This window comes from Ictidomys tridecemlineatus, chromosome 11 (genome assembly GCF_052094955.1).
Source record: "Ictidomys tridecemlineatus isolate mIctTri1 chromosome 11, mIctTri1.hap1, whole genome shotgun sequence".
Taxonomy (NCBI): domain Eukaryota; kingdom Metazoa; phylum Chordata; class Mammalia; order Rodentia; family Sciuridae; genus Ictidomys; species Ictidomys tridecemlineatus.
The window spans coordinates 77035312-77057315 of record NC_135487.1 but is presented as its reverse complement, the minus strand read 5'-3'; the positions used below and the strand labels follow the sequence as shown (position 1 = coordinate 77057315).

General features: G+C 41.8%; 1 protein-coding gene across 5 annotated transcripts in view; it reads left to right on the top strand.

Moving 5' to 3' along the window:
* The window catches only part of LOC101965641 (retinal-specific phospholipid-transporting ATPase ABCA4), a 129588-nt gene that overhangs the window by 26692 nt on the left and 80892 nt on the right, over positions 1–22004 (top strand). For all 5 annotated transcript variants that reach the window (XM_078026767.1, XM_078026768.1, XM_078026769.1 and 2 more), the window contains exons 7-14: positions 6688–6777; positions 9221–9461; positions 10498–10637; positions 11250–11366; positions 12559–12756; positions 17014–17219; positions 17660–17836; positions 20174–20396. In XM_078026767.1, the coding sequence (XP_077882893.1) occupies positions 6688–6777; positions 9221–9461; positions 10498–10637; positions 11250–11366; positions 12559–12756; positions 17014–17219; positions 17660–17836; positions 20174–20396 (1392 nt within the window). The remainder of the gene's footprint in view (positions 1–6687; positions 6778–9220; positions 9462–10497; positions 10638–11249; positions 11367–12558; positions 12757–17013; positions 17220–17659; positions 17837–20173; positions 20397–22004) is intronic.

The following is a 22004-nucleotide window of genomic DNA, read 5'->3' as shown; positions in this document are numbered from 1 at the left end:
AGTGTGAGGGTTGCAGGTCCTCAGGGAACTCGGCTCATAGTGGGAAGATGAAGGCAGAGGAGTTCATAGGAAAGGCCAAGGAGGAGCAAAAAAAGCAGTCAAAAACAGTGTCGCAGATGGCAATGTGATCAAAAGTGTCAAGAAAAGCAGAGGCATCAACAGACTAAAAGCAAAAATAGGGCAGGTGAGGCAGGAAGATAGCAAGTTTGTGGCCAGCCTCAGCAATTTAGCAAGACCCTGTCTCAAAAATAAAAAGGATTGGAGATGTTACCCAGTGTAAAGTACCCTGGGTTCATTTGCCAGTACCAAAAAAAGAAGCAAAAATATTCAGTGGACTTAAACCCCAGGCGGAAATTGGGGGTTCTGTTAAAGCCTCTTGGTAGAATGGTGAAGGTAAGGATAGAGAAGTGTTGCTAAGGAAGTGAAGTCACCAAGTATGGCTTATGCTTACAAGGGATATAGAAAGAACAGGTAGAGGAGGAAGAGTGTGGCTACAGAGGGATAAGGGATTAGAAAAAGACTCTTTCCCATTTGAGAAGCAAGAGCATATTGGTAGTGTGATCCCAGTGGTGGGAAGGCTGAGGGTACATGAGCAACGTTCTTGAAGTGAAGCTCCATGAAGAGAGGCTTTTGTTTTGTTCATCACTATGTCCCCAACACCTGCACATAGCAGACACTGAATTTGTATTTGTCAAATGTGTGATCACATCAGTTCAAAAGTGTAATCGGCTCAAACAAAATACTGGAAAAAATGAATTTTGTTTCCATTTCCAAGCACAGTCCTGTGGTGGGTAACCCAGGAGTGACATGGAAGCTCCAGAGACTTCCTCAGGAACCAGGCTCCTCTGCATTTCCTTCAGGCACCTGGAGCTCTCACACTATCTGCTGCACCTCTCCTAGTCCATCCCATGTTCCAGGCAGGGCGAAGGCAAGGGCACACCTTTAACACACCATCCTGTGACAGTGTACTAATCAGAATTGTGCCCCATGCCCACCTGTACACAAGGGAGTCTGGGAAATAGAGTTTTTAGCCAGGCATTATCACCTTTAGCAGAATTGGGTAAACAGGCATCCATCTCTCACAGTGATAGAGCCTTGGCATTCAGTGCTGAGCAATATTTATGGAATAGACAGATGAGAACTTTATTCTTGTGGTCTTGCTTATGTTTCATGTCAGTGGTCTGTTTTTCATCGCTGTGACCAAAATACCTGACAGGAACAACTTAGAGAAGGAAAGATTTATTTTAAAGCACAGTTTTAGAGGTTTCAGTGCAGGACTGGCTGGCTCATTGCTTTGGGCCTGAAGTGAGGCAGAACATCATGGTGGAAGGGCCTACCCAGTTTATGGTAACTGGGAGCAGAGAGAAAGAGAGAGTGGGCCAGCTGCAAGAAAAATCTTTGCAGGTCACATCCACAGTGACCTATCCTCCTTCCTATAGTTTCCTCCACCTCCCAATAGTCCATGAGCAATGATGGATTAATCCACCATAAAATTAAAGCCTTCATGACCCAATAATTTTCTTAAAAACCCACCTCTGTACACTGCAACTTTGGAGACCAATCCTTCAAGTACTCAAATCTTTGGGGGACATTCCAGATCCAAACCATAGCAATGTCTTTGATTTTTCAGGACTCTTAGATAACTCTTAGATTCCTCTCTGAAAAGGCAGCAGAAGCCTTGCTGTGGTCTGAATGTGCTCCCCAAATTCCTGTGTTGAATTCTCATCCCCAAGATGATGGTATTAGGAGGTTGGGCTTTTGGGAGGCAATGAGGTCAGGACTGGGATTAGTATCCTAGTAAAAGAGACCCCAGAAAGCCAGCTTGCCTCTTCTACCACAATAAGACCTAGAAAGAACCAGAAAACAGGCCTTCACCAGACACCAAAACTGCCAGAACCATACTTTGGGACTTCCTAGCCTCTAGAACCATAAGAAACAAACTTCTGCAGTTTGTAGGCTATCCCATTTGTAGGATGTTGTTACAATTTCTGGAATGGAAGAAGAGAGTGCTGATTTTATATTCCTGGAATGAGCAGATAGTCTTTGGAGAAAGAAAGAACACCATCTGGACCAGGGTATTCTACAGACCCTAGCATGGAAGTTAATATGGTTACTAACTGTGGTCAAAATGTGCAGGTCTGTGGAACTGTCAACCAGGAGAAAGGCATAATAAAGTTAAGAGCCTGGTGCTTCTGAAACAATCTACACCCCATTTTTCACAGTGATTGCTCTTGGGTAAAGAGTAGGGCAGATAGCAGGGAGGCTATACCCTGTACTTCATGTAAGTAAGTAGCTATTACTTTTGTTATCTTAAAGGTGAAAAAAAGACCTAAGTGTTCCATATCAGAGTCAGAACTACCTGGTGCATGTCTGCAATCCTAGCAGCTCGGGAGGCTAAGCCAGGAGGATCCCAAATTCAAAGCCAGCCCCAGAAAATTAGTGAGGCCCTGGGCAATAATTTAATTATTCTCTTGAACTATTAAAATTGAATAATTATGAATTTCCAGGAAGTCATTACTACTTCTTCACTATATCTCTTTATAATCAACATAAGGGAATTTGACTTAAAGATGAAATACTAAAATTTATTTACTCCTTTTCTTTAAAAGCAACTTAAAAGTAGACGTGTTGCTGAACACTTCTTTAATCTGACATAGATGAGTGTATCATAGTCTCTAAGGCAAACTTTATTCCACTTCCTAGCATATGGGATTTATGATCACAAATTTCTCCTGAGCTGCTACAGAAAAATGCGATGGATACGAAACTTAAGCAATACAAAAATAAAAATTTTAAATCCTGGGCTGGGCTTGTAACTCAGTGGGCTTGCCTAGAATGTATGAGGCACTGGGTTTGATTCTTAGCACCTCATATACATAAACAAAGCTGCTTCTCAGCTTTGCTGCAAGCTCAACTGGTGCTGCTGCCATCATTCAACAGAACCGCACTGGCAGATAAAAAGCCAAGGCTTGTGGCTTGTGGTCTTCAACCCTTGAATGAGAATTACAAGTCATTTACAAATAAAAAATAAAAGTAAAATTTATTTTTTAAAAAAGTAAGATTCTTGTCCTTAAGAAACATACCATTTCACAGACTACAGGTATGAAAACAATTATAATAAATTTGTTTTTTGCTCCAATAAGAGCATTCACTTATTTATCATATTTTTTGAGTAATTACTGTGAGCTGAACACACAGACACAGTTTCTTTCTACATGAAGCTTAGAGTCTTGCAAGAGAGACAGATGAGAGGTAAACAAAAGAATAATCACCACTGCTGAATAAAGTAAGGAGGAAAATCAACAAGTCGCCTTCAGGGAACTTATAGGACAAGGTGCAAAGAGGCATGGAAAAGGAACATCTAAAGCTACCTGGGGGACAACTGTCTTTCCCATAGTTAGTTGTGTTAGGAATGAAAGAATAGGAGTCTGCCAGGCAAAGGAAGAAGGGAAATGTAGTACAGAACCCAGGGATATGCAAAAGACAGATATGTGAGGAGAGGCAGAAGTCTGGCCTAGTGGAGGTAAGAGGGCTGGAGAGCCAGGCATAGTGGTACACGTCTGCAATCCTAGCAGCTCGGGAGGCTAAGCCAGGAGGATCCCAAATTCAAAGCCAGCCCCAGAAAATTAGTGAGACCCTAAGCAACTCAGCAAGACCTGACTCAAAATAAAACAAAAAGGGCTGAGGATGTGGCTCAATGGTTAAGTACCCCTGGGTTTAATTCCCAGTACAAAAAGGCTAGAGAGGCCATGTGTATCCAGCACTGTTACTGACCTTCTCTCCTGGGGAGAGTAGAGAGCCATGGAAGATTTCTGATCAGTGCAAGTAGCACAATTAGATAGGCCTCTTAGGTAACTCAGGCTACAATGTGGAAGATACATGGAAAGGAAGGAGACTAGATGAAGGGAACCAGCAAGAAGGTTATTCTTTTTTTTTCTTAAATTTTTTAAATTGTCAATGAACCTTTATTTTACTTATTTATATGTGGTGCTCTGAATTGAACCCAGTACCTCACACATGCCAGTCAAGCACTCTGCCTCTGAGCCACAACACTAGCCCCCAAGGAGGTTATTCTAATGGAGTATTCTAGAGGAAAAATGAACAAAAGCAGTCTTAGTGGGGAAGGAAAAAATATGTAAGATAGGGAAAGTATTTACTTAGTATCCATTTATTCAATAATTTATTTTTGCCTGGGAAAACTTTTTTCTTATTATCTGAACATTTTATTTCTAGAAATAAGTATAAAAATAGAGTGAAAGATATAATGAAGCCCGTGTACCCGTCACCCAGCATCAAGCAGTATCAACACTTGGCTTAGTTCTTATTTTGATGGTTCTCTCCTTTTTTTTAACCCCTAAACTTTTTTGCAGTAAATCATAGACAACATAGCATTTCACCAGTACATGCTTTGTAATTATCTTTAGCAGAGATGGTCTTATTTGTCTTAACAAAACTGCAATGCTAGGATCACACCCAACAAAATTTAATATTTCCTCAGTGTTGTCCAGTGTGTGGTCTGTGTCTACTTACTCCATTATTACACCTGGATTGTCCAGATCAGAATAAAAAAAAAACATGACATTGTATTTATAGGTCCCTTCCATCCTTTTATATATCTAATAATCTAGGAAGATAGTCAGGAGAGAGGGTCCCCAGGACTTGTGGTAACTTTCCATCATCACACATTTTTACCTGTTTGCTTAGTCCCTTCCTACTCACTTCACTCAGCCCTTACAGGAAAAATAGGATCCAAAGTGCTCTTCCCAGAGACACTGAAGGTATTTTCAAGGAATTTAAAAAGAAGTCCTGGCAAGACCAATGCATAGGCCCTGTGCTCAGGGTAAAGATGCTTCTCAGTGGTGTGGCAGCAATGGCAGCTTTGCAGCTGCTTCCTCTGGAATATTCCTCCCCTATCAGGTCAGTTTTACATTTTTCATGCATAACAAATTATTTTATTTTATAGTTAGAAAATAAGCCTGAAATGCTAATGTCTGCTGAGTGTGCCTAAATTTATTTCATGGTTTCAGGATCAGAGAGAATACTAGGGCTCTTGTACCTATAGCAGGGAGGAAAGGGGCTAAAAATGGGGATCTGTTGGTCAATACCTAATTCCACCTGCTTCTCAGCTTTGCTGCAAGCTCAACTGGTGCCGCCACCATCATTCAACAGAACCTCACTGGCAGATAAAAAGCCAAGGCTTGTGGCTTGTGGTCTACAACACTTGAATGTGAATTACAAGTCAAGGTTTTACTACTCAAGGCACACTCTTGAATTTGATAATTCAAGAACTCAGTTCTGAAAGAATTTCCCTTGCCCCCAGTACTGAACCCAAGGGCACTCTATCACTGAGTTACGTCCCCAATCATTTTTATTTTTTAATTTTGAGATAGGATCTCACTAAGTTGCTCAGGGTGGCCTCAAATTTGGCAATCCGCCTGCATCAGCCTCCCAAGTTGCTGGGATTACAGGTGTGCGCCACTGCTTCAGCTTCCTAAAATACTCTCATAAGGTATCAGTGATTCAATCAGTTCTGAAACTGAAGGATAATGTCTATCAGGACTTGAGGTTGGTTTTGAAAAAATGGTGTTCACTTCAGACTCTGGGACTTAGAGACAGCAAATTTGAGGGCTTCCACCTTCCCTATCAAAATGGAAATGCAAAAACAGGTCTGAGTTGTCCAGTGGGCTTGGGTTACCTGAACAATGTTCTCACCTGGAGAACTGGCAAAGGACTTCTCTCTGATTCCTGCCAATACTAGCTTTCAAAGCAAAGTGATGTACCTGGTGGAATCTTCCATGGTGGAATAGTGTTAAACCAAGGACACCATCAGGAAAGCAATACAAGGAGGAAGGGAAAATGTGACTGAAGAAGGCACCTGGCTATGTCTATCAAGCCCTAATGTTGAAATGTGGGTGTCTCCACAGCAGCCTTCCTCACACGCCAGAAGCTGTGTTCTGCTTTCCTTGGTGTCGCTTGGTGTCACTAAACCAGTATTCACTATTTCATGGGTGTATTGTCATTATGAAAATATGAGTGACTGTCTCAGCAGGGAAGTTTGCAACTAGTGCCTGTCATTTTTCTCAATTAAAGAATTCTATTTCCAAGAGTGTTTTGGTCAGCTTTTTCACTGCTGTGAATAAAAGATCTGACCAGAACAACTGTAGAAGAGAAGTTTATTTGAGGGCTCACAGTTTCAAAGATCTTAACCCATAGACAGCAGGCTATATCCCTTGGGGTTTGAGATGAGGCTGAATAATATGGTGGAAGAGTGTGGCAGAGGGAAGTAGCTCATATGATGATCAGAAAGCAGAGAGGGAGAAAGACTCCATTTGCCATATACAAATATATGCCCAAAGCCATGCCCTCCATGCCCACTTCCTCCAGCCACACCCTATCGCTTCAGTTACCACTTAATTAATTCCTATCAGGGGAATAATTTATTAGTTGGGTCAAGGCTCAATCCAATCATTTCTTCTCTGAACCTTCTTGCATTGTCTCACACATGAGCTATTGGGGGATAACACATCTAAACCATAACCATTGTTAGAGAGCAATCTAGCAGAAAATTTCTGCAATCAGAAAGAGGGAAAGGAATCATTTATAAGCACACAGAGGATCAGAGAGTACGAATGTATGCATATACAACTACATACATATTTTAATTTTTTTTCATCCTGTTAATTACAGCTTCCTACACTCCTAGACAGCAATTCTCAAGGCATCAACCTGAGATCCTGGGGAAAAATAGTATCTGATCTATCTCCAAGAATTCAAGGAGTAAGTAGCCTGATGCTGGTAATTTTAATTTCTTTTTATGCAATTTTAACATACTTAGGATGACAAATAATGGCACTTCACTCCTGTTCAAAGTGAAATACATTTGTTCTTTTCCTCTAGCAACTTCAGAGGATCTGTTCATATCTTAAATTGTCTGCTTCTACGTAGTACATAAAAAGAAAAGAATCATCCTTATGATTCTCCACCTGGAAAGAAATACCTCCGGAAATAAGTAATTTGCCTGGTCTGGCACAAATCCTCAGAGAACTTACCATTAAATCTAAGTTTTTCTAGTACTGAGATGGTCCATTTTTCTTTTATGATCTTAAGATCTACATGAATATATATATAAAAATAGTAACAGATCCTTATATGGTACCTATCAGCTTTACTCCTAAGTGCTTTACCAATATCTACTCATTTAATTCCCCAAATAAGTGACTTTTTGTGTTATTTATAAAATATGTGCACATTTTAATTAACACCTGATTCTTTCACTCAGTAGTTGGTTGATGCTGGAGATATAGTGATGAATAGACAAACACAGTTGTTGCCTCATGGAACATACATCAACAGGGAAGAGAGATATAAAATAAGCAATTCTTAGATATGATTATTATAAAAGAATGCAAACTGTGAAACATGGTTTTCTTTCTTCAGTATTCCCAGCTGACTTAGGCTCAGACAACTTGGAAAATTGCAAGGTTAGAATCTGTTTTTTATAAAACTAAACTCAACTTGGGCAGGGTAGGAGCAATACTGTGGCTGAGTTGAAGATGGGCCCATTGTACTGATGGCCACTTGATGCTGTGGGAGTCTTTAACATTCTTTCCTTCATAGCATTTGAAAAATTCTTATCAATATAATAAAGTTGAAGTTGACAGAGAATGTAAAAAACTTCCCAAAGCATATCAACAATCTTAATTCTGTGTGTGTGTTTTCGAAGATTCTTTGCCTGTCTAGATAGCAAGTCTTAGCTTTTGTGAATTAGGCTGAAGCAGATGGCCTGGTTTATATTAATTAATATTAGACCATTTGACCTTAAAACACCCCCTTTATCTCTGAGTGCTTTGGTTAAATGAGCAACATAACCCCTTCCAAGATTGTCATGAGACTCACTGTTGTTAAAGCAATTTGAGATTCTAACTTTATTATTGAAGCATAGTATGTAATTATAGGCATGTCTCATGTGTGGAATTCACATGGCAAGTGTGGTATGTGGACAAAGAAAGGGACAACAGAGAAACACCACTTATTGCAATAGGGGAATGTTTTCCATCTTACCTGATTGAGTCCTAATGGTTTTTTAAATTCCCAAGTGCCTTTCAAAGTAACTAATAAGGTGAATTTGGGGAATACAAGCAGCATTTTTTAATTTGTATTTGCCCCTAAAGCAAAGCCAGATGGCCTCATGGGAACCAAAGCATTGGCAACTTTGACAGTTCTCAGTATCCCAGATCTACCTTCAAAGGACAAGGCCAGCAAGTGCAATGACCCCCACATGGACAAAAGGCATCAAGCTCTTCTTGGTTGTTGCAGAATTTGAAAAGTGTTCTTCCAAGAATGGAGACTTAATCCAGTTCCTCAAATCTTAAAACACACACACAAATCACAAATCACAAATTTCACGTAAATGGAAGAGTTCACATTTGATAAAATTAAGCCAATAAAAAATAATTTTCCAAATATAGGGAAATAAATTCTAAACTATTTAGACAAAGAAATCCACCCTGACCTTGTCTTTCTAGAATAGAAGCATTCCCCATTATTTTATTTCTCAGTTTCCCCCCAGCATCCTCATGTAATTGAGTTGAAAGAACCCAGGAAGTAGTTTACAGTGAAATAATTTCTGCATTTCCCCAAGGACATATTCTCTAGGCATCCAAATATATAGAAAGGAAATATTAAAATGATATTGTTAGACTATGATGCAAAGAAAAGACCATTGACTCCAATTAAAATAAAATTAAAGCAAGCTTATTATTTCAACCAGCCAGGCTATCTCTCCCAGCAAAAACCACGGGAGCCAAAAATAGCACCAAGCTTTCTAGAAGCCAGCTTTATGGCCCAGAAAGTTACACAGAGGATCTTACAGATAACAAAATTATGATAAGCATAACACAAAGGCTAGTTCATACTTTTTGCTGGCTCTGACATCAGAATTTATGAAGGAAGGCCATTACAGCCTCAGCGAGGGTCGTTATCTGGCCAGGGAAAGCCAAGATTTATGAGATGCCATTAAAGTTTCAAAAAGGGTTGTTATCTGATGCTCAGTATTTGATTTTTTTTTTTTTTAAGGTTCGTCCTTTTCTCCCAGTCCCTAAGTCGATGGCAGGGATAGCTGACAATATAGATGTTTTCTTTTAAATGTGAAAATCAAATATATATATGGAAGTCTTGATTCTTGCTGCTTTAATATACTCAGAGCTTCCCCTTGCCCTAGTTTATCCATCAGCCAAGTGTTCAAGACCTGCTGTGGGTGACCAGACCTCTCCTGCAAAATGGTGGTCCACAGACCTTCACACAGCTGATGAGCATCCTGTCGGACCTTCTGTGTGGGTACCCAGAGGGAGGGGGCTCTCGGGTGTTCTCCTTCAACTGGTATGAAGACAATAACTACAAGGCCTTCCTAGGGATCGACTCTACCAGGAAAGATCCTCTCTATTCTTATGACAAAGGAACAAGTAAGTTTTCTGACTTTTGTGCACAAATCAGCCTATGATGTTGGCTAAGATGATGGTTTAACACTTTCAAATGAAACCAGTCCTGGGACTGACTCTCCCTTGGTGTTTTGTGGCATTGGGCAAACAGACTTTTCCCAGAAAGTCTACTTCCTATTGTAGAAAGAGAGTAGTACTCAGAAATAAATAAATATTCTGGATATGATCCATGGAAAGCACTGAGGCCCACTTGGAAAGGTAACAAAGGGGACATTTCCCACTGATATTATTGAACTTGGGTTAGGCTCTAGAGAGAGAGAGAATGATAAATGAGGAGTCAACCCAGAGTTGAAAGAAAAGCTAAGCTCAGATGACACCTGGCAAGTCAAATTAGCTGGGGATATTTTTTGGTTTTGTTGTTTTATAAACATAAAGCAATGAAAATCTGTGTGTGGGGTACTCAAATACATTCCAATGGCAAGTCACCTTCCCTACTACTACTACTACTACTTATCATCATCATCATCATTATCATCATCATCATCATCATTATTGTCTCCTAGGGTAAAGCATGGTGGAATGGGGAAGAAATGCAGATGGTTGACACTTTAGTTAAAAATTGAAAGACAAGAGCCCTGAAATAGCTACATTAAAAAAAGAAGGGAAGGTGTTGATTGAAAGGAAATCATTGAGGCTAAAGCTGAGGTTCCAAGGGGGACCTGTTTGGCCTTTCATTCCCTTTCATCTGAGGTTGGCCTCTGCTCCTTGCAGAAATCCCAAGCAGGCTTCCCAGCCACTTCCTTCTAACAGAATAAACTACAGGGAAAGCCCTATTCTTTGTTTCACCAATGAGGCCATTATCTAGAAGCAGTGTGGCATTTTGTTAGGAACTAATGAGCTTCCTCTTGGTGGGGTACAGCCTACTAATTTGGGTTATTCCTCAAATCATCCAGGGTGAAATTGAATGACACGTGTGATTTGGATGCAGTAATATCCATGTTTAGTCATAAGAAAAAGGGACTTTCTAAAAAAAAAAAAATTGTTTCTTCTCTTCTGGTAGCCGCCTTTTGTAATGCATTGATCCAGAGCCTGGAGTCAAACCCTTTAACCAAAATAGCCTGGAGGGCAGCGAAGCCCTTACTGATGGGAAAAATCCTCTTTACTCCTGACTCCCCTGCAGCGCAAAGGATACTAAAGAACGTAAGATCCCACAGCTGGTCCTGTCTCTCATAAGCGGACCTCCAGTGTAAGCGTCTGTGTGTGTGAAGGGGGAGGGGGTATACCTGCAGGCTCTCCTCCCAGTGAGTCCTGTATTTGTTTTTTGCTAGTGGACTCCTGGATTTTCTCCCCCATCTACAGCCATCATAGGAATGCCTTGCTTCCCTGCCCCTGCCTGGTCCTCACTCCCTATGTAGCCTACAATAAGGTTTTCCTGCCTGATGCTTGAATTATATCCCTAATTGTACAGATTCACAATTTTCTGAATTCTGGCTTCCTGGAAATATCAAAGATAGGGAGGAAGAGTATTTGCTCACTAGGAGTCTCAATATAGTTTTAATGAGGATCTGAGACAATAACAGCATCAGTGTTACATGTACCTCTGAGATACTAACAAATTAGATTCTGTCAGTCTGGAAGGCTGGGAAATTGTCATGTCCTAGGATATATCAATAGATTGGGGGGGAAAAAAAACATTACTATGGAAAAACTTTCCCAAACATTAAGGGTTACAACAGGGCAAGAAAGATACAACCAAAGGTCCTTTCTCACTTTTTTCTCTTCACTCTTGCCTCTTTCCCTATCTGGTTTTAGGCCAACTCAACTTTTGAAGAACTAGCACGTCTCAGGAAGCTGGTCAAAGCCTGGGAGGAAGTAGGACCCCAGATCTGGTATTTCTTTGAAAGCAGCACACAGATGACTATGATCAGAGTAAGGATGGCTGGCACTAGAGGGTGGAGAAGGGGGAGGCAGTTTCCTTCTCACAGGAAATCACCAGTTCTGAAAGCTATTGCCAAGTGGATTCACTGACTTTAGATAGGAATTGTGTTTCTCAAGTTCTGGGGAAAATCTAAAAGGTACCACAAGACCTATGGCTTCCTGAGTTTCTTGCTTTTATGAATTCACTTGAGGGCCTCAGATTTGAATGGGCATCTCCCTAAGGGGCCAACTCTATTACTGCAAAAATGGTTGAGTGTGTTTGTCTGACCCCATTTGTGACTTTGCAAAGTCAAGAGACAAAGATTCTATAGTTGGGCGTGGCAACACACCTATAGTCCCAGCTACTGAACAGCTAAGGTAGAAGGATCATTGAAGACTGGGAATTTAAGGCCAGCCTGGGCAACATAGTGAGACCCTGTTTCAAAAACAAACAAACAATCGCAACCAAAAGAAAAAGGAGTTCTGTATAGCAGAGATAATGAAAAGATAACAAAAAAACCTATAAAAAATTTAAAAGGAAAGCTGGGTACAGTAGGGTACACACTTGTAATTCCAGCAACTCTGGAGGCTGAGGCAGAAGGATCACACATTTGAGGCCAGCCTCAGCAATTTGGAGAGACCCTGGGTCAGAAACAAAAAAAAGGGCTGGGGAGGTAGCTCAGTGATAAAGCAACCCTGGGTTCAATCCCTAGTATCAAAATAAATAAATAATTCTAAATATTAAAATTAAAAAGGAAAACTTTCTCTATATCATTTTACATTCTCCACCTTTTATGTCTACTGCACCCCACATGTGTAATCTCTCCATTGTAGGGGCCCATGTGTTTGGGGAAAATGGGATAGAAGTAGGTGTATCTTGTAATTAATTAGAGGTCAGCATCTGTTGGGTCATGGAACCTTGTAATTAGCTTTTTAAGGAGCCTTACAGTCTCTATCCCAAATCATTAAAATTTAGAAATGATGTAAGAACAAGTCCAAATATCCTACAGAATTTCTATAACAATATTTTTAATGCATTTTTTAATATTTATTTTTTAGTTGTAACTGGACACAATATGTTCATTTTATTTTATGTTTTATGTGGTGCTGAGGATCGAACCCAGGGCTCCGCACATGCTAGGCAAGCGATCTACCGCTGAGCCACAATCCCAGCCCCTCTATGACTGTATTTGTTCTTCCCTAGGACACCCTGGAACACCCAACTGTAAAAGACTTTTTGAATAGACATGTTGGTGAAGAAGGTATCACTGCTGAGGTCCTGCTGAACTTCCTCTATAAGGGTCCTCCAGAGAATCGGGCTGATGGTATGACCAACTTTGACTGGAGAGACATATTTAATATCACTGACCGTTCCCTCCGCCTGGTTAATCAGCACCTGGAGGTAAGTGAAGCAGGCCACCTGAGGGCCTCAGTGGGACCCTTGAAGACAGCCCTATGAGTGGAACCAGAGATCCCTTAACCAGTCAAGTAGTCTTTGGTTTAAGCTTTCATTTTCCTTAGTGAAGAAACGAGAATTCTCATGGCCCAACAGATGCTGACCTCTATCTAATACCTTCTCCACACTTAAAAAGATTTCCTTTTTACATCTCCTGCTTCCTAAGTGCTCTGTGACTCCTTGACTGGCTCTTCCTCCCTTGTATCTATCCTGTATCTGTCCTGTCTACCATGGCTGCACTGACCATCTATTGACCAGGGTCCACCAAACCTGAAGTCCTGAGGCTAGCTGCTTGCTGGCAGCTTCTTCCCCACCATTCTACAAGCATATGAGACTCAAGAAGTTAAAGAAACAAACTCATCTCCCTCTCTATCAAACCTATCCTTCTGCATTTCCTTTCCTGATTAGCATCATCAACATTTGCTCAAATTCTCAAGCTCAGTATTTTAGAATCACACTTAATTTTCTTCCTTCTTCATCTCCATCTGAGAGCAGTCTTTTCTTGAGTGTTACTCCATGCTGAACACTGTGCTTCATGCTTTTGCCTATAGTAGCCTCCTAGAATTCTCACGGCTCTATTAAGTGCCCTGCATTATCACTTCCAGTTTACAGATGCAGAAGCTGAAGGCTAAGGATGTTGAATAAGATCCAAAAGCTTTTAGGAGTGTGGAGCAGAATCCAAATCTGATTGTGCCTGGCTTCAGTGTCGCCTGAGCTTTGTCTCCTCCACCTCCTAAATATCTCTCAATTCTGTCTCTGTTTTCTGGAATCTCTGAGGATTAGAAGCCTTGTCATCTCTGTGCTAGCTCATGGCTGCCCTGGATTCCAGAGTCCTATCTCTGCTGGCTCAAGCATTTCTTCACACTGACACCAGAGCTACATTCCAGATGCACATCTGCTTGCATCACTCCCTCATTTAAAATCTTAATGATGCAATTCCCAAAGCACTTGGCCAGTGCCTCTCCATTGGAGGTGGCTCAGCTTCTGGCAGTCCTCCATGGTCATCCTTACACCAAAAATTCCACAGAAAGAGGGAATGGCTTCCCCACCGCACAAACAGTACCCAGAGAACTCCCCTTCTGGCCAGGTTCCCATAACTATCCCTGTCCCCCTCAGGTGTGTATACTCCAAGTAGGAGGCCTGGGTTATATGTCCACCATGGGGAGCATTACTAAGAACAGGATTACCATAAACTGGGGGAGGGTGTTTCCCCAAAAGAAGAAAAATGAGGTAGAAAAACCACTAAAACTAATAAAACCTGAAGGGACTTCTTCCCTTTTCTCCATCTACTCATTCATTCTTTGAGTCTCAGTCCTCAAATGTCCCTTCTGCTTTAACATAGGTTAAATCATTTACTCCTCTTTCATTTACTCTATGGCTCTCTCTTCACACCTTTCAGACCCCTGTTCAATTCAGTTAGAGTCATTTTCAAATTCTCAGCTTCACATCTCCAGGGAATATCTCCATCTAAGGGCTGATCTTGCCACCAATGAGCTCTGGAGCCTGGTGTCATCTAAAACCATCAGAAGACAGACGTTCTAAGCCATAAAGGAGGAAATGAACTGAGAGTCTCTGGAACCAGCAACCCTCCTATCTCAGATGTGTGGGTCCTGAGGCAGACTGCCTAGTGAGGAGGAACCTGGCTGTGCTTTTCTGGGTGCCCTTGAGGACTCCCTGCTGCCCTGCAGCCACTAAGAGTTCCCTAGGGATATGATCCTCCTTCTCCATGACCCTGGAAGTGTTAGCACACACTCCATAGGTGACTTCTCACAAGGTGCCGAACATTGCAGCAGCAGCATCAAAGTTCAGGGAATTACAAAGCCATTCTCAAGTTGTCTGAAAACAAAAGTGACCTTGAGCGCTTTTCATAAAACACATTCCTAGGCACCAGCCTAAATTGACTGACTCAGAATGCCCTGGGAAGAGGCCTGCTAATCTCTATATTTACACAGCTGTTAGATCTGTGGAGTCTTGGGATTCCTGGGCATAATTAATTGACATCACTCTCCTCTTAAAGTGCCTCTACCTGCTAAGCCCACACTCCTAGCCAGGCCCACCATCATTCACAAACTGCTATGATCCAGGCAGGACTGAACAGGGGGCTCCATTCCTTTATTCTTGCAAAATAGAGTTCAGTAGTTCTCACAGTGTTTTCATGAGGTCCTATAATGAATACATCTTAACTTTTTTTGATTTGATTATTTGTATCTTGATATAAAGGTCTTATTTTCTTGAAGTATTGCTTTCAAAAATAAAAACAGGTAGCTTATGCTTAATGTAGCACCAGGAATCCAACAGATACTTAATAAATATTAATTACTCAAATAGTTAAGAATTCAGTCTCCAAACCCTGATGTTCCATGGGCTCAAATCTCTACTACTTTTTCCTCAGGTTCCATCTCTATAAAATGGGGATATTAATAGTACTTAACCAGCAGGCTTGTTTTGAGAATTAAAAGAGCTAATTGAGACAAAGCCTGTCATATAATAAGTAATTAATAAATGTTAACTTTTAAACAAAATACAATTAGACAGACCTCATCTAAATCAGCCCCTTCCACAAATGAGATCACGAAACTGCTAATTATATCCTGCCACCAGGACATTCTCAGGGCCTCTGAGTAAAGGCCACCTGGTCATAGGTCAGTGGCCTCCCCCACGGATTCTTCAGAGGGAATTTGATGGTGGAAGAACTCCAGCAGGTATGATAATGTGGTTTCTGATCTTTCTGACCTTAGAGGTGGGGAGGAGGAAAGTGAGGTGGTAAGGAACTAAAAAGACAAGATAGTTGGGTGAAGAAGCAAAAAGTCACTGTGATCTGCCAGGGATTGCTCTGCTTTTGTTCTTATGTTTTGGAAAGTCTGGAGGAACTTGGCAGTCCCTCTACTCCCACCCTGAGGATCCCTCAGTAGCAGACAGGCCATGGAAATCCTTCCCTGGTGACTCTGTAGGTCTCTCCAGGACAGGGAAGCAAGTGTGTCACTGCATAGGTGGATTAAGGGCCGGCCTGGGACTCTTTTTTCAGTAATTGAGCTTGTACTAAAGAAAACAGAACACTTCTTCCTATGCCAGCCTCTGTTCCTGTATCCCTGACTGTTCCAAAAAAGAAAAAATAATCTATTAAGGAAAATTAAGCAAATGCACTTTTGAAAATGATGTCACTCAAATCAAGGTGGCACTGATTATGATGTTGAATAGAAACTTTGAGAACCAAGTTCAAATCTTTAAGCCTTTTGTCTATATAGAAAGTGACAGTGATTTAATAGATACTTTTCAATTGCTAGAAGGGCTAAAATCCCTTCCTTAAGGTGATGGCCTCCGTACTGAACATCCCATCGAGTCCAGTAATCAGAGAGTGTCTGGCACATAACATATTCTCAGGAAGAAATTCATCAAGACAAGGCCATGTGACCTCTTGTGTGTTCTAAGAAAGAAATACGAACACTAGTACAGCAAAAGTATTATAGGAACAAATGGTTAGGGGAAAAAAACAATGCCAAACAATAAACATGTTTTAACAGTCTGTACAAGTGAGCAAACTCTCGCAGTCAAACTCAAAGAAATTCTGAGGTTTGCTCTTTTGTGGATACATTTTTTTTTCTCTTCCAGGAGGAGAAAATAGACATATGAGGGAAACCCCTCTATTGGTGTTTCTTGTCATCAAACTGTAATTGAAAATGATTTCTCAGGTGAAATCATTTTCACTGTCTGTTCTTTCTTTCCTCCTCCTTGTTTATAGCTCAGCTGTCAATCCTGTGTGTTTGGAGTGAGTTGGGAAGGTTCAATGCTCAGAATCAATCTCTCTCTTTCTCTCTCCCTTTCTCTTTAAAACTCTTTTATCATCAGGCTTTTCTGATCTTCTGAGCAGCCTGTATGCACTATGTCCCTACTCCCTTGCATCCCCATGCTAGGGAGTGAGAGCCATATTTTTGTCATTCTGAGGACTTGCATATTTTAACAACTTGAACAGCTGGACAGTACAACCCTCAGGAAGAAGAGCAAGTCAGCATTTGCAAGCCCCCTGGGAATCCCCATGTTTAGACACACTGAGAAATTAACACCAGACCCAGAGTTAAGAAAACATTCAGTTTATAGGTCTCTTTGCCTTTCACTCATCTCCTGTGGCAGCAGCTTATCCTCTGTCTTTTGAGTCTCTGTAGCTGATGCTCCTCAAAGTCCCTTGGCTTTTGTGATTATCTGCAGTGCCTGGTCCTGGATAAGTTTGAAAGCTATGATGATGAAATTCAGCTCACCCAAAGAGCCCTCTCCCTGCTGGAGGAAAACAGATTCTGGGCTGCTGTGGTATTCCCCGACATGTATCCCTGGACCAGCTCCCTACCACCCCATGTGAAGTACAAGATCCGGATGGATATAGATGTAGTGGAGAAAACCAATAAGATCAAAGACAGGTAACATTTCAGGCAGGGCTCAGTGGGCTCCTCCAAAGTCAGTGGGATTGAGGCTGGACTCAGTCTACAAATAAATACAATTGGTATGCAAGAGAAAATAAGATATGTTTGTACAGCTCAAAGGTGAGTCCTTGAGGGTTGGGGATGTAGCTCAGTTGGTAGAGTGCTTGCCTTGCATGTACAAGGCCCTGGGTTCAATCCCCAGCACCACACACACACAAAAAAAATGTAGAGTCCTTGAACAAAAGTGATTACAGAGTCTTGATGTGGCTCACAGCTTTGAGACTTAAACTGTGACCTAGAAAGCAGAACTGAATAGTTTGGGAACATTTAGGAGAAAGATATTCAGAGAGTGAGTCCTGAGTCACTTGTGCATGGGGAGTGGGTAAGCTGCCCATTCCTAGTCACATCCTCTGTTTCTCCCTCCTATGTCTTCTTAGGTACTGGGATTCTGGCCCCAGGGCAGATCCTGTGGAAGATTTCCGGTACATCTGGGGAGGCTTTGCCTATCTGCAGGACATGGTTGAGCAGGGGATCACAAGGAGTCAGGCCCAGGTGGAAGTTCCAGTAGGAGTCTATCTCCAGCAAATGCCTTACCCCTGCTTCGTAGATGACTCGTGAGTCCTAGGCGGCCCATCCTCCTCCTTGAAAAGCTAGTGGGTTCTAGGGTTGGGTGGGTGCCGGGTTTCTGTTCTTGCAACTAAAAGGCTCAGGGGTCACTCTAGTTAAACTGGGCTAACTGGGCTGCACGAAATAACCACACAAGAGACACAAATACCTTTTTGTTTGGGGTTGCTCTGACGGCTCCTCTGACCTTAATGGTCCGCAGAAAGAGAGAGAGAGAGAGCACATGCTGACCCCTTTTATTGAAGAGAAGCTATTCAAATGAGGCAAGGGGTCAGGTTTCAGGGGGCTGTGTCTATCTTCATGATGTCCACTGTCAGCAGGTTGACTGACACCTGGGTAGGCCACACCCAAGGGCACAGTAAGAGAAGGGGACACACACAAGGCACTTCCATGGAAGATTCTATCATAAACAGGGCAAGGGGTTATATTACAAAGGAACAGGTGAGCATAGCTTCACCCATGGGGCTGTAGCAAGACACACCCATTTCTGTGACTGAGCGCCTCAGCACCCAGCTGGGGAGTGTAACTCAGTCACCCCTAAGGTTGGCCTCCCACAGGTGGGTGCTCCCAAAGATTCAGTATGTCCAGAGAAAACCCTGGGGACTGGGTCCAGATTAAAGAGAATAGAACTGTGACTGAGCTGGCCCCCAGCTCCAGGCAAGGGTAAAAGAGAAAGTGAAGGAAGTAGGGAAAGAGCTGATGTTGGAAGTGCAAAAGAGAAGGTGAAACTTAAAGCCTTGGAAGTGAGTTTGGGGAAGGAGATATGAAGGCTATCTAAATTTCCCACCACCTATGTTATGTGGGTTCTTGTCAGTGTGTTTGCCCACTGATTGCCAAATCAGAAGATTTAGATTCTGCATAGCAAGTAGGTCTGGCTCCTAGGAGCCTCAGAGTAATGAAGCTGTTTCCCTAATTAACATTCCCACAATGTATGCTTAATGAAAATGTGGAGGAATGCATTGGATGGGCCACTCTCCTCCCCTGGCCCCCTCAATCCCCAGGCCTGTCATGTCTATACTGTTTTGCTGAACATAGAATTAGAGGGTGATAGAGAGTGAGAAAAAGCTGGAGAGGAGATGGGAGGACACATTGATCCTGGCAGATGGGGTCAGAAACATTTCCAGGACAACAGTACAAAACTACAATTGGTTTATGGATTCAACTCCAAGGGTTGGGGGAGGGAGATTGAAAAGTTCACCAGAGAATGTGTGTATCTCTGGGGTTCAGGAAAGAGAGAAGCATGAACAGCCTTGAAGAAAGTAAGAGTCAAACTGCCAACTGGAGAAGCCAAGTATGGAACACAGGAAGCCCTCTCTCAACATTCTAGTCCAGTCAGTTCTCCAGCCTCAGCTCTGTGGAAAACCAGTGAGATAACAGAGGCTGTTCTGCAGTTAGTGTGGGTTTGGACAAAAGGCAGAGATGGGAAGTAGAGCCAAGGGCAAAAGCGTGGGTCCACTTTTAGGATCAGAATGGAAAATGGGTTCAGTATGGGAGAGTCCTCTGGTGGCCATTCCTGAATGTGCATGCTTTATGAATGCATGATTCTTCTCCCTGGGGCCGTTTTAAGTGAAACACATGTACCCTGGAATCAGGCCTTTCTTGTGTCAACACCCAACAGTTTTCAATAATAATAATCCCAAAGGCTTTTCCAGAATGTTACACACAGAGAAACATGTGAAAATAATTTCAATATACCAAATTTATCTTGCTTGCTGGAGTATATATTCAAGAATCTACCTCTGCATGGCTGGTAGAATCAATGGCTATTGGATCACTGATTTATTGATTGGTCAACTGCCATCCAAAAAGGCCACACTGATTGGTTATATTTGTGCCTCTTTCCCCATTACTAAGATAAACCAGAATATAACCTTTCAGGCAGACAGCGCAGGGCTGACTGACTTCCCTGGAGAGCCCAATTGTCCATCTCACCTCCCTCAGTTCCCCTTGGTTTTGCTCCACCCTCTTGGGCTTCATTGGCAGTTTACATGTACCTCTCTCTTCCAATCACCGCCCACATCATCAAATCTTTTCCCATTAGTCCTTACAGGGAAGATCTAGACCTATATTGTATGACATATATATGTGATTTACTTACCCATTTACCTGTAGACTGTTTATCTACAGGTAACCAGAAAGCCACTGTCTTTCTTAAAAGAGAAAGTAATGCTTCAGGGAAAATATGGAATGTATTAAAGGATCCAGCCCACTGAATGCCCAATGGAGATTTTTTTCTTCCTTTTTACTCTATTCCTTCGACAAGTATTTACTCTATCTCCGTCAAATACAGGATACTCTATTATTCTGCCTCTCTCCTCTTCCTTTAGTTTTATGATCATCCTGAACCGCTGTTTCCCTATCTTCATGGTGCTGGCATGGATCTACTCCGTCTCCATGACTGTAAAGGGCATCGTTTTGGAAAAGGAGTTGAGGCTGAAGGAAACATTGAAAAACCAGGGTGTCTCCAATGCAGTGATTTGGTGTACCTGGTTCCTGGACAGCTTCTCTATCATGTCCATGAGCATCTTTCTCCTGATGATATTCATCATGGTAAGCCAAATGGAAAAGGCCTAGAAATTTGTAAACAATTTTGTTCCTTACACCTTTCCTCCTGTTAATGAACTTGCACCTATTAGTCATCTGGTTACCAAGGATAGCATGACATCCAGCTTCCCAGTCCTTTCAGGCAAGGTAGAAGATTCTCAGAGAGAGAAAGCCTCCCTCAAGGAGTGTATCATGACACCTTCCTGCCCCTGTCTACACAAGATTTTCCAGCCCCATTCCATGCCTCTCTGGAGAGGTTGCTATTAAGAGAATCCAGCACAGGATGATTATGTGTTCAAAAGGGTGTTCTCTTTGCACACATAGAATGAGTTCAGGAATTTTTTTCTGAGATTATCATTCCAACAACTGGCTATAGCTGAAAGTGAAATGCCCTTTCAGTGGTATTAGTGCAAGGGCCCTGGACTATTTATTAATCATCATCATGGCTATAACACTCATGGCTTCACAAAATTTTTTTAAAAAAATGTGCTCCCTATAAAATCATCAAAACATCTCTGCTTTAAAGGATGGTATTTGGGGACTGGGGTAGTGGCTCAAAAAAAAAAAAAAGCTTCACCATCTTGTAGTGAGTGTTCCTCTGTACTATGCAATAGTGTAGTGATCTACAGACTTGTTGAGTGTCTCCCATCCCATACTGGACCACACCTGGAATCTCCCTGATCCAAGAATGTTCCATCATATATCCCGTCCAACTAACATATCCATTTAAACAAGAATCCTGTCCATTCTCTTTATAATAAAATTCCTAAATCTCAGGGATTTTGTTTTATAGTGTTACATTGTAATCCAGTGAGCTGTGGCCTTACACAATGCTAAAGTTGAATGAAAACCAGTGCTAAGGTGGATAGAAGTCAATCTCAAACAACCTGATTCCACCTGGATGTGGTTTTAAATTTGCAAATGGGACCAGAGCACTACAGAGATGAGGGGACCAACTTGTCAGCAACTTTATTTATCTCATCCCTGGGTCTGTTTATTCCCCAGTGCCTAGATAATTTGTGTTCTCAGAACTAAAGGAGTAAGGGGCTGGGGTTGTGGCTCAGGGGAAAGTGCTCATCTAGCACTTGCAAAGCCCTGGGTTCGATGCTCAGCACCACATAAAAAAATAAATAAGTAAAATAAAGGTATATGTCCAACTACAACCAAAAAAAATAAATATTAAAAAAAAGAACTAAAGGAGTCAATATGTAAACATCTGACTGAATACCTGTGAGGCTTTGCCTGACTTCTTGCTAATAACTAACATGGAGATCTGCCTTCCTAAGAATGGACCATTTGGATTTCAAAGCTAGGACATGAGGTAAAGAATGGTCGTGAAGAGTTTCTAGCACAAAGGTTCCTCCTTGTGAGAATCAGAATATTAGTCCAGTGATAAGCTGAGCATTCTACACCAAAGTAGGGTTTTCTTTTGAATGACTTTCCCATCTTCCCTTGTTCTTTCCTCCCCAACTCAACAACTCAGGAAAGAAGCTGGAAGCAAGGACAATGGAAGGTTCCATTGTTATGCAAGCTGCTAGGAACAACAACATGAAACAGTGGTCATTGGTAAAAGTCAAAGCCAGTGAAATAGTAGTGTTGGCCAAATGACTTACA